Source organism: Ranitomeya imitator, chromosome 4 (assembly GCF_032444005.1).
Source record: "Ranitomeya imitator isolate aRanImi1 chromosome 4, aRanImi1.pri, whole genome shotgun sequence".
Taxonomy (NCBI): domain Eukaryota; kingdom Metazoa; phylum Chordata; class Amphibia; order Anura; family Dendrobatidae; genus Ranitomeya; species Ranitomeya imitator.
The window spans coordinates 245,228,120-245,245,710 of record NC_091285.1 but is presented as its reverse complement, the minus strand read 5'-3'; the positions used below and the strand labels follow the sequence as shown (position 1 = coordinate 245,245,710).

Sequence of the window (17,591 nt, the reverse complement as noted above, 5' to 3'; positions counted from 1 at the left end):
AATGTCTATTGTCTGTGCAAGTCCCCTTTATAATTTGTAAAGCGCTGCGGAATATGTTGGCGCTATATAAATAAAAAATTATTATTATTATTCCCTGTAAACCACTCGAATGTTTAACAGTATGCTTTGGGTCATTGTCTTGTTGGAAGGTGAACCTCCGTCCCAGTCTCAAATCACTGACAGACTTAAAAAGGTTTTGCTCAAGGATATCCCTGTATTTCACACCATCCATTTTCCCTGTCCCTGCTGCCGAAAAACATCCTCACAGCATGATGCTGCTACTAGCATGCTCCACTGTGGGGTTGGTGTTCTTGCGGTGATAAGCAGTCTTGGTTTGGTGCCAGTGTCTACTTTTGTGGCTAAAAAGTTAAATTTTTATCTCATCTGACCACAGCACCATCCTTCATTTTATTATTACTTATTTATAGCACCATTAATTCCATGGTGCTGTACTTGAGAAAAAGGGTTACATACAGAGTTATAGATATCATTTACAGTAAACAAATTTACAGTGACAGACTGGTACAGAGAGGAGTCTCCCAGGTGTCTTGGCAAACTCAAAACAAGCCTTACAATTTTTGTGTGTAAGTAAAAGCGTTTTTCTGCCCACTCTTCGCAAAAGGCCAACTTTATGGAGTGCATGTCTTACTGTGGTCGTATGGACAGATACTCCTTGCCAGGGACTGAGAGTTTTGGTAGGAGGCACACATGGTACCATGGTCTTTGAATTTGATGATGGATTTGATGGTGCTCTGGGGGAACATCAGAGATTGGGATACATGATTTTTTTTTTTTTTTTTGATAGCCCAACCATGACTTGTGCTGCTCAAAAACTTTGTCCCTGACTTGTTTGGAGATCTCATTGGTCTTCACGGTGTTTATTTGGTTATTGGTGATTCTCGCATAATGGTGTTGCAGCCTCTGTGGCCTTTCAGAAAAGGCGTGAATATCCTGACAGACCATGTGGCACTTAGATTGCACACAGGCAGACTTCTTTTCACTAAGCATGTGACTAATGAAGGAACTTGCTTACACCAGATATGCACATGACAATTTTTCATGATTTGATCTGATCATTTATGTGCATATCTTTCTCATGTCACTTCAATAACTCAGACCATTTAGTGCTGATGCATCACACACAAATCAGATTACAAAAACATTTAAAACACAGGTTGTAATGTAACAAAATAGGTAAAAAGCCAATGGAGTGAATAATTTCTCAAGCCACTGTAAATAGACTGGAACTTTATTTTATTGATTGCACTTTTGACTTGTGGTTTATCGGTGCAGAAACGTTAATGTTGGGTTGGTTGTATCCAAATATTTATGTAAATACCGTATTTTCTGGTGTATAAGATGACTGGGGGTATAAGACGACCCCCAACTTTTCCATATAAAATATGGAGTTTGGGATATACTAGCTGTATAAGACGGGGGTCATCTTATACGCCCAGTCGTCTTATACGGCGTGTGCGGTCCAGATGGTACCCAAGATCTGGAGAAGAGGAGACTCTTCCTCAGGCCCTGGGATCCATATTCACGTAAAAAAAAAAAAAAGAATAAAAATAAAAAATACTGGTATACTTACCATCCCGACGGCCCTCGGCTCTCAGCGGTGCAAGCGTCTGCCTCCGTTCCCAAGGATACATTGCGCATTCTTTATTTTTATTCTTTTTTTTTTTTACATGAATATGGATCCCAGGGCCTGAAGGAGAGTCTCCTCTCCTCCAGACCCTGGGAACCATCCAGGACCGCTCCCTGCACACTCTGTACCCGGTGTATAAGATGACCCCCGACTTTGGAGACGATTTTCAGGGGTTAAAAAGTCATCTTATACGCCAGAAAATACGATAATTCCTATGCAGAAAACTCCGTGTTTTATACTGTCAATTGAGTTCCTTCAATGTATTAAGACGCGACATTGGCAAGAATAAGTCACAGCCAGCAACATGCAAAGCTTTACCTTCTCTAATGGCTGTGCATGGAGCTCCTTCTTCGTGCTCCAGTCGGATTTCTTTCAGGGCTACAAGATTCTCCGTTAACTTACTCCTTCCTTTAAATACTGTGGCATAAGTACCCTGAAAACAAATATTTATCTTAAGAATTCACATAGATAATATGCTACTGGCCACAGTGACTGCTTGTCCAAAGTACAAGGCACTGATAAGCCTTGAATCTCTATGGATCTTCTAGCCAACAAGCTGATGACATTACTTACGGGAGACAAGTGAATGGCCAAGGATAATGAAATTGGTCAAGAATAATTATGAGCCAACGCGCTCAGATGAGGTGTTATCCCAGCATGCTCGTGTGCTTCCAGAGTGTCATCGGAGTGCTTGAATAATAATATGTTCGAGTCCCCTCGGCTATTAGACAACCTCAACACATGAAGGGATTGCCTGTTTGTTAAGCACTCCATGCATGTGGTGCTACTGTCTAATAGCCGCAAGACATGCAGCCACAGGGAATCGAACATATTTTTCGAGCACGCTGATGACACTCTTAGCACACGAGCATGCTCAGATAACACTTTATCCAAGCACGTTCGCTCATCAATAGTGGTGATAAGCGAATATACTCGTTACTCGCGATTTCTCGAGCATGCTCGGGGGTCCTCCGAGTATTTTTTAGTGCTCGGAGATTTAGATTTTTTTGCCGCAGCAGAATGATTTACATCTGATAGCCAGCATAAGTACATGTGGGGGTTGCCTAGCAACAAGGCAACCCCCACATGTACTTATGCTGGCTAATAGCTGTAAATCATTCAGCTGCAGCAAGAAAAACTAAATCTGCGAGCACTAAAAAATACTCGGAGGACCCCCGAGCGTGCTCGAGAAATCTCGATTAACGAGTATATTCACTCATCACTAATCACTAGTCAAGAATGGAAAAAAAAAATCTATATATCTATAAACTATATATACACAAGTACACAAGACTCCACTCCTTAGTAAACTAAACATGTCCCAGATTGCCATCATAATCTCTGCGTTCATTTAGCAATCCAGGCTATTGATAAATACAGGACAACTTTTACAACCTGAGGCGGATTATCTATACACCCTACTTCTCATACCAGAGTTTGTAACCATATCTTCAGATTAGGCATTTATAATTTGATAGTGGAATGCATTGGCAGAAAGAATCTTTCTCTTGCCATGACAGTTTATTGCCATGTACCAGTGTAAAATGAAATGCCTCAGCCTTAGGTCGGGTCAGATGGCCGTATCTCATATACTCAGACCTAGGGCTGAGGCATTTTAATCTATACTGGTACATTAGGTAAGGTTCTAGTCACCTGACAGCTGTAGTCAATCACAGGCCTCCGTGGTCAGGTGACCAAAGAACGGAATGTCATTACTGCACTGGATGCAAGTGTTTAAGGCAGGCGAGTATACCAGATTGTAAACACTGGGCATGCTCCATTTTATTCCAATAGAGTGGAACCCTTCTTGAGTGTCCAATCTTCCTCACAGGAGAGCTATATACCCATGATACATATATATGGATATACCAGGTTGTGCTTATTGGACACCATCCTTGCCCCTTGTAAATTTTTTAAAATATGGACTGCTTCTTTAAAAGCAGTGGCCCAGGCTTAGGACGAAAGTCTGCAGCCACTGTGACCGCAGACTGCCGAATTGTGCAGCGTGCGCATATTTGGATATGTGAGGGTCACAAACCAATTAGACAATTGGTTTCTCTTGATAGAAGTGAATCATCATTATCCAATTCATTATCCACAAGAGTAAAATAATTTATAACGATGTAGTAGCTGGTTTATAAGCTCTGTATATCACATCTAGATGATATTAGGAGTTAGTTACGAACCTCTCCGAGCTTCTCCAATTTGACGTACGTTTCCATCTTCCCAAACCCAATTTCAGACTGTGATCACAATGTATAAAGAAAAAAATGTTATAATAGGATGGTACTGTAAACATAAATCGTTCAGGAAACAAAGGAGTATTAACAATTAATGTCAATTTTGTGTTTGTTAATTTAACAAATTAAAAATTAAAGCCAAAAGAAAAAAACAAACAAATTGAGCATGTACCCTATAGTAAGTAAATAAATAGTACATGTAAATAACATCGGGTACTTAGTTAACGCTATTTCGGTAAAAACCCCACAAAAGCTATACCACCATGACAAGGTGTACCCAACTGGGACAATGCTAGCCTGTCTCTAGTATTAAAACCTTACCTTGTCAACCAACTTCAATGTGCATAAGCCGCTCTGTGAAATGGGCACAGCGTGAACATGTTCTTATGTATTGGACATATACTAACTTATTATCTGGCTCATTTCTTGGGTTTTTTGGCAATTCCTTGTACTTTGTACAAACAGGAGCATGGTCCCATTTTCTGAGCTAGGCATTTATTTATATAGCTCCCCATGGACAGGTGGCTGAACAGTCGGGGCCCAGTGCTGCTCTGCCGGCACAATGTTAGCTTTCAGGAGGTCAAAGGAGCTAGTGGATAATCTCCGCGCTGCCGACAAGATTAAGACATATCCCAGTGTAGTAAAGTAAGATGATAGTGTATTTCAACGCGTTTCGAAGTACAACGTTACTTCTTCAGGAAAAACCATATCACTATGGTAGCTTTGAATACTAGAGACAGGCTAGGACCATGCCGACTGGGTACACCTTGTTGTGATGGGATGGCTTTATGCTTTTTTACTATACTCAAAAGGCTTTAGCGTGAAGCACTGGACCCTTTTGCTGTGAAAAGGGCCAAGCGTACATCATTAGGTATTTGCAATGTAAGTAGACAGTGCTGTGAGGCATTGCCACATTACCAGTGAAGCTCTTCGTGATCGTCTGCTCATTGGTTGATCAAACTGTGGGCTATTAATCTGCAGTTTCTCTAAATATCCGTCAGGTATTCTGATGTCCGCAGGAAGTGAGAGACGCTTATTTAAGTCCTAACAGAAAAGGAGAAAAAAGTCATAAGTCATAAAATGTACATACGGATATATGTCAGTCTAGTGTTGTCTAGATCTCTATACGCTCTAAAGATGCTAAATCTGTAACACATATTATACTCTAATTTAAAAATCTATTAAATTGGCATTTTCTTAAACATGCAGTTTGTAGAATATAACAAATCATACTCTATTGCCGTACAAGATAATAAACGAGAAAAAGGCACAATATGGCAGAAGTCGCAGTACCCAGGAAGGCAGAAAACAATTTAACCTGGTTATAATGGAATATATCAAATATATCTACAAACACTCAATGACACAAAATTATACACATCAAGCAGGTTTTACCAACAAGGAGCTCGTTCATGGAAGTTACGCAGTTTGGAAGGTTTATTCACTTTGATCAGATTCTCTTACCGTAATTATGGAGTATGACCACAATATGTGACCACTTATGTGCACAGGAATTAAAGGACTATACTGCTACAGAGATCTTAACCTGTTTTAGGTCGCACTATGTGCTGCCACTAAGACTTCATAGATGTTTGCTATAAGTATAATATTTTTTTCTGTAATATGAATGTAATGTTTATAATACACTCCTTAATAATGACATTTTAACACCAAGAATGAAAAGTTGTAAAATTATATAAATCACAGGATTGACAGACATGTTAATGATCTATAAATGTTTAAGAAATAGAAAATTTTCCAAACATCTTAATTTATTCAGGAAATACATGCACTTTCACACCTTGGCATGCTATCAATTTGATTAGGGTTGTCTGAGGAAAGATCTTCCACGTGGAATGCACCCGGGTATGAAAATCATCATGATCTACTACTGGCAGATCCATCTGCAATTGCCATTCAATGAGATGCCAGATGTGATCTAAGAGACAAGTTCGGAGATGCTGCGGGGCATGGTATCACGCATACTGCTTAAAGTAGCATGTGCATTGTGTGACCTGGCATTATGTTGAAAAATGGCCGTACGACTGGCTCCACAACCAGATTAATGTAATATCCAAATGTAAGTTGTGACAACACAGCATTTATTCGTAATATTGGGGGACGGATTGTTCAGTAGGTCACAGGACATGAGCAGTTATGAACTTGGTCGTTGACTCGTGCATGTTAATCTGTGGAATGCCTGCGACATCCAAGACAAGAGCGAGTCTCATCACTGAAGGGAATAGACCTCCATTCCAGCCTCCATGGCTGTCTTGCTCTACAGCATTATAGCCTTTGAGAGATGGTGTGAAGTCAATGGTACACCTGCAGCTTGACATTTGGCTCATTGTCAAATGTCATGATTATGCCCTCCTGCCCTCTTGCAGCACAAAATGGATCAATCATGAAAATAGTAGTACAGCCATTTCTGTTAAGTGTCAGAACAACCAATTAACACAAGACCGCATGTTGCTTATGCTACTGGGCTGTCCGTGTGGTCTAACAGTGCTACGTTGGTCTGCAGTCTCTCTGGACTTGTCTCCCATCAAGCACATCTGGGAAATCATTGGTCTGAAAGTGTCAAACAAGTGTGACCTAAAGCTTGCCAGAATTCTGGTACCTTTAGCCAAGAAACATTCAACCACTGTTCTGTTTCTTATCAAAGTCTGCTATATGGGATATCATATTGATAAAAAATAAGTTTCCAGTTTTTCGTTCATTTAGCATAGGATAAATCTCGGGGGCAGATCTATAAAACCAAGAGCGTTCTCTAGAGGTTGCAGTCAGCTGGAGATGACACAAATGTTTCCTATGCACTCGTGTTCATTGCTACATTACTACCAGTCTAAGGCTACGTTCACATTTGCGTCTTTGGGCGCAGCGTCGTCGACGGATACCGACGCATGCGTCATGCGCCTTTATCTTTAACATGGGGGGCGCATGGACATGCGCCGGTATGCGTTGTCATGCATTGTATGACGCATGTGTTTTTTTGGCGCACCAGACAGGGCGCGGAAGACGCTACAGGTTGCAGTTCCGATGCGTCACATTTCCGTAGAAAAATGCATGCAACGCATCTGCGTCGAAAATGCGCCAAAAAAACACATTAGTGTCTATGAAAAACGCATAGGGTGCAGGTGCCTGCGTTGAGCCGCGTTTTTTGACGCATGTGCCTTTTGAATAAATTTATTTCTTGGGGCGTTTTTGATATTCAATTTATAGGACAATGCATGCGTCAAAAAAAGCTGTGTTGTGTATGCGTTTGACATGCGTTGTGCGTTGCGTCAACGACGCTGCGCCCAACAACGCAAATGTGAACGTAGCCTAAGGCTTCCAACCATTTAGCTACTAACACTATTACAACAATCGATAGAGAAAATGTGACCGGCACTGAAAAGCTGTGTATCAAAGCAATTTTACATGTGATCTTACATGGAGTGGACGCTACTGGCCTCTGATGAGATCCAGGTGGTGCTCTGCATACAGAATCCAGGAATCAAAGTGAGCAGGTATAAGAAAGAAATGCGGCACTCACCATCTGTCTTCAGCTAAAAATGTCCTTTATTTAGCACTTAAGCCTTCACAAACATGATGCGGCATCGGCGGGAGTATACGAGGGAGCGGGGGAGTGACAGGGGAGGACGACAGCCGTTTCGCGCACAGGCGCTTCTACGGGTCCATGGGTCACATGGACCCGTAGAAGCGCCTGTGCGCGAAACGGCCATAGTCCTCCCCTGTCACTCTCCCGCTCCCTCGTATACTCCCGCCGATGCCGCATCATGTTTGTGAAGGCTTAAGTGCTAAATAAAGGACATTTTTAGCTGAAGATAGATGGTGAGTGCCGCATTTCTTTCTTATACCTGCACACTATTACAACAGTTTGTCTTCTACATCCAAAAGAACACTATTTGAAACGGATGAAGGTCTGACAAAATAGATAGCTTCAACCAATAACACATAATAAACCCAAAAAAATCCATGCACCAAATTTTTCGGTGTTCTCAAAGCACATGGCACATATCACCCAGTGGGACTTCTAGTCAACAACATATAAAAGCATTAGGCATTCTGCTGAAAAATACGGCAAGTCAAGTGCATGAAAGAAAAAGCAATTTATAAAATGATGTGATTAAGTGCAAACTCCCATATCAAGTACGGTACTTGCCCTTAACACAGAACAGCTAGTGAGGAAATTACCATAATCTGGGCAACATAAATGAGACACTGGCTGGGTTATTATAGATATGGACGTTTCATGACTTTGGAGAAAACATACATTCAAAAGACAAGTGTGGATTATGCTTTCTGGATGACTAGTCCCTGGGTACTTTTATCCCAATACTGCTCCCCATGACTGACAAGTGTATGTGTGGATATGGAAAGACCTGCAATTCTATGGGTGCAGTCAGATGGTATAAATCAGACTAAGGCTTCTTTCACACTTCCGTCTTCCAAATCTGCACAGGATCAGTCAAGACGTTGAAATGACGGATCCTGTGCAGATTGTGGAAAATGTGTGCACTGGGCCCGTCTTTGTGACGGACCCGTCGAGGCTATGTGCACCTGTTGTGTATGCGTCTTCGCAGCAGTTTTCCGCTGTGAAAACGCATACACAACACAAACAAACCAGGTTAAATAAAAAAGAAATAAATAAAATCGCAGTATTCTCACCTACCGGCGTTCCCGGGCAGCGATGCTCCCGGCAGCTAGCGTTCATAGTAATACACTGCGAAATCTCGCGAGAAGGCTACTTCTCGTGACATTTCGCAACGTATTACTAGGAAGTAATGATAGCTGCTGGGAGCATCGGTGACGCTGCGCGGGAACGCCGGTAGGTGAGAATATTGCGATTTTTTAAATTATTATTATTTTTAACATTATAGCTTGTTACTATTGATGCTGCATAGGCAGCATCAATACTAAAAAAAGAGAAACCGCGAGAGAGAATTTCCTTGACGGGAAATTCTTCCACTCATGCTCTCTTTGAAAAGGCGGGACGCGTCGCTGGATTCCTGCTTTTCACAGTCAGTGACGCATCCTGCGCCCATAGGCTTCCATTGTAGCCAGTGGCGGGCAGCACAGGATGCATCGCTGACCGAATTTCCGACGTGCAGAAAAAACGTTCCTCTGAATTTTTTTCTCTGCCCGACGGACCGTTTTTTTAATGCAGGATCCAGTGAAAGACTGATGAAACGGATGGCCATCCGTCACAATCCGTCGCTAATACAAGTCTATGAGAAAATGCAGGATCCTGCATTCTCAAAAAATGACGGATTGTGACGGGAGCTGAAAGACGGAAGTGTGAAAGAAGCTTAAGATCAGAATGCAGTGAACTGATTGGCCAACGGCCGACTCAGGCGTAACAGCTGCATAGAAATACATGAAGAAGCTCCAATCTCGATCCGATTTATATGGCCATCGGACTGCACCCCAACACTGAGGGGTGAGGAGAAGCAGCCAGGACCAGCCTCTTAGACCGCAGATTAAAACATATGGCTGCATGGTTCGGGCAGCATGAATCTCATGATTGGCTGCCTTTTGAGGGGGCATTTTCAAGTTTAAAGTTTCAGTATTAAATTTGTGTTCACATAAAAAGACTCGTTTGTTTTAAAGACAGAAAAAAAAAAACACCCAGTAGCATCTACGAGATCCATCTTCTTACACGTTCCATAAATGTGCAGATAAGATATAATTTATAAGGTCAGTTTTCATGTTTGGCTGTTCAACATCAGGGAACCCATGGCTCGATCAGGGTTGGGAACGTCAGTTTAATAATTCATGTACTGCCCAACAGGCTAAGTAGTACTGATGTACACTCAAGAGCAGCTCCGTACACGATCATTTCATATCAGCAGGCTCAAATGTATCTGTGCTGCGGGCAATCTCTGCTGCCAGCTTCAAGGATGAATGACTCCCGGATGACCATGACAGATATGATCACTGTTCTAATGGCAGAGACGGAACTGAATGCAGTTCACTTAAGGAAAAGACGTAACATATTATGCATCAAAAGAATAAACGGCAACAACTAGAGAGTTCAAGCCGCACACAGAAATTATCCAGCTGCAAAGTCTCTTTTTAAAGCAGCTCTATAACCAGATGTCACAATACAAATTGCAGACATTACTAGAAAGATTTCTGAGTCCTGATGAGGAGGTTGTATTTACATCGATGTCAGAACAGCTGTGTAATCTTATGAAAATGTACCTGAGCCTCCACCCATATAGTCGGATTAGCCACTCCTGAGTGTCCTCCTCCCTGCTGTAATCTCACACTGCTCACTACAAGCTATCAGTCAGGCTGAGTGAGCGGAGACTAAACACATGTGGAACTCAAACTCTCTCTCAAGTTGGACTCATAAAAAGTGGATTATAATACACTGTACAGTAATTGCAACATGAATTGTCAAAGTAAGCACATTGGCCTCATCAGGTCTAAGATCTATTTAGTAATTTAAATAGGCTGTATTGTGAAATATGGTGACATATGCACTTTAAACCTTCTCCACAAAATTTGAATTCTCAAAAATGATATTTATTTTCATTGATATATATTGAAAAGCCAGCCCCTGCTGGTCTTAATGAACAGAACTCATATGCCCGTTTTCTCTGAAAAACTAAAGCTGTAGGGTCCGCAAAAATGAGGTATTTTGACAGTCATGTCTCCGTATAATGCCCTTATGTAAGGGACTTGACCACCTATTCAGGTGTGTTATCTTGTTTAATCTATGCTGCTTGATTATTGGGACTATCTACATATGTGAACCTCTTATATATGTCCCAACCATTCTCTATTATTATATTCCTTCAAAGGTTTAAAAGAGGAATTGATGATTTGTGCGCATGATGGGTGTAAATCATTGGAATGGTAATAGAACAGCCTGGGATCTTCTGATTAATGTATAGTAATAATAATAATAATAATAATAATAATAATACCGTATTTTCCAGTGTATAAGACGTCTGGGCGTATAAGACGACCCCCAACTTTTCCAGTTAAAATATAAAATCTTCTCAAAGGTCGGGGGTTGTCTTATATGCCGGGTGTCGTCTTATAGGGTGGGTGCGGAGCAATCTGCGGTTGACGTGTATAGTGGGGGGGAGTGGTCCCGATGACGAGGTGAGGGAGCGCCTCACCAGGAAGGTGTAAGTGAAGCAAACTGTCAGCGTCTGGGATGCCAGGGTTATGCAAATAAGAGAGAGAGAGCGGTGCTGTGCCTAGAAAAACACTCCTCTTTCACCAATCTGGCTCACCCTTGTATCCCATTATCTCCTTCTCTGCGCCTGCTTCACTTACACCTTCCCGGTGAGGTGCCCCCTCTCCTTGTCATTGGGGTCGCTCCACCCACAATATGCGGCGACCGCAGATTACTCCGCACCTGCCCTATAAGACGACACCTGGCGTATAAGACGATACCCGACTTTTGAGAAGATTTTCGGGGGTTAAAAAGTAGTCTTATGCGCTAGAAAATACAGTAATATAGATTTAGCATAGGCAGAACCCTCTACTATATGAAGCGCTTTGATACGTTCAAATATGGCGAAATATGAGCTATAACATCATCATTAGAATGCGTCCTAACATAAGGAGCGCTGATGTGCCCGACGCATGTGCAGTCTGATGCGTTTCATGGGGTGGAACGCAAAACCACCAGACGCATGCGCAGTTCCTCACACATCGTCACTTCCGTTATTGGAGTCACGGAAGTGTGCGGGGAGAATGAGGAAGTAGTCCTTGATAAGCTCCATGCTGGAACGCACGCTGTTGCAGCCTCTGAAGCTGAAACTAGTGCACGGTGTGAGTATGACAATCGCCATTTTTTAGTGGCTATGGGCAATCTATTTTATGCTTGTCATCAGGACTATTGACATGGGACATTTTTTATTGTGTGTATACCCTGGATTCTCGGATGGGTAAAGTTGGGGGTGGAGTTTCACAAAGCCCACGTTATAAAGCATAGTGGGTTTACATTGCCACCATGCAATATCTATACATCTAACCTCCTGAGGAGCCGTCAGGCGAAACGCGTAGAGGTTCCTATACATCTATGTTTGGATAAGTACCCCTCTCTGATCTATCCCGAATATCAATTGCATTCATGACTTTATATGTATGTCTAACAAAGAGCAAATATACTGCTCCAAGGGTGGTGGACAAATCTTTTAGACCTGGAGATCAGCAGGGTTCTCTAGGGCTAGCCATCGTGGAGCAGGGGCGCTATAACCGCTGACAAGTAGGGTGCCAACCTCCGCTGATAGGTAGGGAGCAGTGAAGGGGTACTTTGAATTTAAATTTATCTTTATTAAACTAAGCACTTTATTCCCTATTCCTGGTCTGTGATACAGACAAGAGATATATACATGTACAGTTACGTCCATATATATTTGGACAGACATTTTTCTAATTTTGGTTATAGACAATACCACAATGAATTTTAAACAAAAAACAATTCAGATGCAGTTGAAGTTCAGACTTTCAGCTTTCATTTGAGGGTATCCACATTAAAATTGGATGAAGGGTTTAAGAGTTTCAGCTCCTTAACATGTGCCACCCTTTTGTTAAAGGGAACCTGTCACCCCGTTTTTTCAAGAAGAGCTAAAAATAGCGTTAAATAGGGGCAGAGCTGGGCTTTACATTAGTGTATTTTGGAGCCTTTATTCCCCACCTATGCTGCCGAAATACCTTTGTAAAGTTGCCGTTTTGGGCTGTCACTCACACTGGTCAGGTCATATGGGTGTGGTGACAGCGCTGTTTCTCCCCCAGATCTCCGTTGGTGGCGTAGTGGTGTGCGCATGTCCAAGTGACGAATCCACTGCGCAGCTTCAAGGAAAATAGCGCGATCTGCGCTATTCAGCCGTTTATCGGTGGGCGCGGCCATCTTTGTGAGGCTGCGCATGCGCAGATGGTTCTTCTCGGCTTCCCGGGGCTTCAGGAAAATGGCCACAGGATGCCGCGTGTGCGCAGATGGCGATCTCGACGGCCATTTTCCTGAAGCAGAGTTCGCATCTTCTTGAAAAAACAGGGTGACAGGTTCCCTTTAAAGGGACCAAAAGTAATTGGACAATTGACGCCAAGGCTATTTTTTCATGGACAGGTGTGGGCAATCCCTTCGTTATGTCATTCTCAATTAAGCAGATAAAAGGCCTGGAGTTGATTTGAGGTGTGGTGCTTGCATTTGGAAGGTTTTGCTGTGAAGTAAACATGCGGTCAAAGGAGCTCTCCATGCAGGTGAAACAAGCCACCCTTAAAGGGAACCTGTCACCCCCTCAGGCATTTGTAACCAAAAGCCACCTTGTGCAGCACAAATGCTGCATTCTGACAAGGTGGCACTTTTAGTTATGATGCCTGCACACGCCGAAATAAACGTTTATAAAATGTGTCCCCTCATACTGTGAAACCGTCCAAGGGGCGGGACTTTCCTTCCTAATCAGACGCAGCACAGCTGTCACTCTGGGCCTGTGCGCGCCGGGCGCTGCCTCCTCTTGCTACATTATCGTCCCCGGCGCCTGCACATATATAGTATGTGCAGGGTGCACTTTATGTGTGATGTTGCATTTGTTGTCTGTCCCGTAAAGGTTAAAAATGTAATCTTATTGGTTAGGGGTTATGTTTATGTTAGTACACAATATATTTTGAAAAATATAGCAAAATGCAACTAATATCTTGAAAGACTGGCAGGAAATTTCACAAGCTTAAAAGGGAACCTGTCAGAAGGCTTTTCCAATATAACGTAAAGCTTTCACCTTTAACTGGTCTATTCCAGTAATTTATCAACCTGTGGTTCTTAGCAAGTCACAGCAAAGTGCGCATGCGCAGGCTAGTGCATCAACGGGGCAGGGTTCTGTAGATGACATTGGATGGGCGGCACAGTGGCGCAGTGGTTAGCACAGCAGCCTTGCAGCGCTGGAGTCCTGGGTTCAAACCCCACCAAGGACGACATCTGCAAAGAGTTTGTATGTTCTCCCCGTGTTTGCGTGGGTTTCCTCTGGGCACTCCGGTTTCTTCCCACATTCCAAAGACATACTGATAGAGAATTTAGATTGTGAGCCCCATCGGGGACAGCGATGATAATGTGTGCAAAATGTAAAGCGCTGCGGAATATGTTAGCGCTATATAAAAATAAAGATTATTATTATTATTATTATTATCATCTATATCAAATAGAGGCAGGATGACTCTGATTCTGCCTATAGAGGTGGCCAAGACTTGAGACCACCAATGCACATTGGACTGGACCATGATGATTAGCATACAGTCTGTAGACTTCTACAAGGTAATATTTGTGATGTTGCAGGGGAATCTGTCACCCCAAAATTCGAGTATGAGCTAAGCCCACCGGCATCAGGGGCTTTTCTACAGCATTCTGTAATGCTGTAGATAAGCCCCCGATGTCACCTGACAGAGAAGAAAAACAGGTTACATTATACTCACCCAGGGGCGGTCCCAGTGCTGTCCGGTACGATGGGCGTCGCGGTCCGGGGCCTCCCATCTTCTTACGATGACATTCTCTTCTTGTCTCCCTGCCGCGGCTCCGGCGCAGGCGTACTTTATCTGCCATGTTGAGGGCAGAGCAAAGTACTGCAGTGCGCAGGCGCTGGGCCTCTCTGACCTTTCCATGCGCCTGCGCACTGCAGTACTTTGCTCTGCCCTTAACATGGCAGATAAAGTACGCCTGCGCCAGAGCCGCAGCGTGAAGACCAGAAGAGGACATCATAGAATGAAGATAGGAGGCCCCGGACTGCGAAACCCATCGGAGCAGGACCGCCCCTGGGTGAGAATTATCTAACCTCTTTTTCTCCTCTTTTAGGATACATCGGGGGCTTATCTACAGCATTCTGTAATGGTGTAGATAAGCCCTTGATGCCGGTGGCAGCAGCTTATTCTCAAATTTTGGGGTGACCGATTACCTTTAAAGGGTTATCTGTCAGCAGGTTTTTGTTATGCAAACCAAAAGCAGCATAAGAAGGGTTTAGAAACTGATTCCAGCAATGTATTATTGTTTACTGCGTGCAGCAATTATGGTACAGTGACAGGGTCAAAGGTTTCTCTGCTGCAGATCTAGAAGGGTATATGAGTATAACCTCGCCCACACCACAGCTTCCTGTGCACATTGTACAGTGACAGAGCTGCTAGTCAGTGCTGGGGGCATGGTTGGACTAGGAGGCACCAGGCCAGTTGTCCTGCAGTGATATTCTCCTGCTGATAAAACAATGATTGTATTGAAATAACACAGCACAGTGTGTGAGACATCACTGCAATCAAGGTCTCTGCTTCTGTTTTATTACATAGCAAAAGCTTGCTGACAGATTTCATATAAAAAAAAGAGAAAGTCCTGTGCTATATAAGAGAATGAGGCATGTCAGATCCCTGCAGTTGGGTCACCGGCAGAGCCACTGTGAAAAAAAAAATAAAGAAGAGGCTTTAGTGCTGCTTCTTTCTTAGGATTAGGAGGAGTTTCCACAGGCTGGACCCTAGTAATCATTATAGTGAAATGCCATCACTTATGGAGATGAGAATAAACAGACTGTATTCACAAGCTTCAGCTTTTGATCCAAAAAATTGTGTGTCTCTCACTCATCTGAATACAACTAGCAGAAATGTATGTACAAACAGGCAAAAACATTCACATGGAGATCGGCAGAACAGATTTTTAATTGCAGAATTTTCTACTAATCTATTCCGTGTGAATGGATCCTCCCAAATATGAACAGCTTAACAAGATCCCCATCTTCAGGTCAAACGAAAACAAAGCGTCACAGTCATGTGATCATGCAATCTGCTGAAATACATCATCTCACTATTCATATTCGGAGGGGAGATCAGTGTCAAAGGAAACAAAGCTCAATTTAACAGCAGAATAAATGGAGAGCACTTGTTCCAAAGGTGCTTAAAGTTCTCTGGAGCTCCAGCAGAGGGCAGCATGCTCAAAGCATCATGCCCAACACTGCTAGGTTCAGATCCAAGTGGAAGTGTGTGAAAGTAAACACAGGAGAGGTAGTAACTTCACCATAAGCTTATCTTACTTCTTAAGTCGGATTAGAGAAGCAGTAACAACTTTCTTTCCAAAGACATGGAAAGATTTCTTAAACGAAAAGTCCAACAAATAAAGATCACGAGAAAACTGCTGCTGTATTGTCATATTACTACCATATTGAGATTTACCGAGGTTTCCAAAATCTAAAATCAGAGAAAGCATCTCCCAGTGAAGACAGAATTACAGAGAGGATAGATCAAGCATGAAAACATTTCACAACCACACGTCTGATGGTTGGCAGGAGCAGGCCTGTTCACCATATCTAATATAGGGCTCGCGCACATGGATGCATTTTCAGTTTCTCTGCCATCCGACAAAATCTCCCATTCTACTTGGACCAATGTCAGATGTTTTCCGCAGACGACGCCAGAGTTTGATCAGATATTTGGATCGCCCTCAGCAATGCAAGTGGTGGATTTCCATGGACTGACAGAATGGAGAAGATAGAGCCATCTTGTCCCTCCGTCTTCTGATCGGAGACATCACACTATGCTCACATTTTTATCAAACATGATCAGCATGAGCTTTGTATAATCGGCCTGATTCTCTCGGATGAGCGAATGCCTGGTCGTCTGCACCTAGCCTTATGGTGAATCATCACAAAAATCAATCGTGGCGACCAGCTGCAGGACACGAGAGCATGGAAGGAGTGGAAGTGTGCACTCCCTGCTGTCTCATATAGGGCTGTGTCATCCGGGCCATTAGCCTGAACATTAACACGGAGAGGTGTCACAAATCTGACAAATTACTAGAATTAAGGGAATCTGCTTGGAGGAGATGACTGGGTGCCCTCATCATGGCATCTGTGCACAGCATCACTGACTGATGGAGACTGCAAACAAGGCCAAGCCCAGAGACACCCGGTCACTATGAAGACACAGGAGCGCAGGAAATGTGAGGCGTCAAGCATGATACCTGCAGGTCCGTGTGTGGAAACACTGCATGTCACCTCCAGGTCATTGTCCTATCCCGCTAGCAGCGCTGGCCTGTACTGCTGGTATCGGCACACTGCTCCTCCAGGCCGTGCTTGCAGATGGACACAATCACCAGCTCTTACTCTCCTTCCAGCAAGAACACATTGCATGCACCAAAATAATATCCCACACGGCTGAAAATATTTCTAGAAACTAACCCCCTCCCCACCACACACCCTCTTATCCCTCCCAAAGGCTATTTTTTTGGACAAAAAAGGAGTGTGACCCCCCTCTACCATATTACGGTAATTAGCATCTCAGGACTAGACCTTAACTCGTCGCTGTGCTGAGACAACAGTGTCATGTGTACAAAGTCTTCTCCTCGGCAATGGCTATCCTTATGTATAGTGACAGCAGGCTGTGACAGGACTCCGAGCACCGGTGGTGTCATGGCCTACCATCACATACTGCCTATTCTGCAATGCAGGGACCAGCCGAGGAAAAAGGCCCTTTTCTCATGATTAGTTAACTTTTTGCTTAGAAATTTATTTTAAGATGGCATTTTCATAAAATCACCCATATTTTTTAATCAAATTTGTGTTAAATGTAGTTTTTTTCTGTCTTTATTTACCGTGATATATAACAAACTTAGAAACCTTGCAATGTTCACACTGGCCCGTAGGCATATTTAGATTACGGTAGCTTGCTGCTCTTACAGGTAGGAACTTGTACAGTCGTGGCCAACAAGAAGGACA

The 17,591-nt window shown here is 43.1% G+C and overlaps 1 protein-coding gene across 4 annotated transcripts in view; it reads right to left on the bottom strand.

The window, feature by feature from the left end:
• The window catches only part of CDK17 (cyclin dependent kinase 17), a 224,508-nt gene that overhangs the window by 31,692 nt on the left and 175,225 nt on the right, over positions 1 to 17,591 (bottom strand). For all 4 annotated transcript variants that reach the window (XM_069764460.1, XM_069764463.1, XM_069764462.1 and 1 more), the window contains 3 exons: positions 4,807 to 4,932; positions 3,835 to 3,891; positions 1,967 to 2,081 (listed from right to left, as the gene is read on the bottom strand). In XM_069764460.1, coding sequence (XP_069620561.1) covers positions 1,967 to 2,081; positions 3,835 to 3,891; positions 4,807 to 4,932 — 298 coding nt within the window. The remainder of the gene's footprint in view (positions 1 to 1,966; positions 2,082 to 3,834; positions 3,892 to 4,806; positions 4,933 to 17,591) is intronic.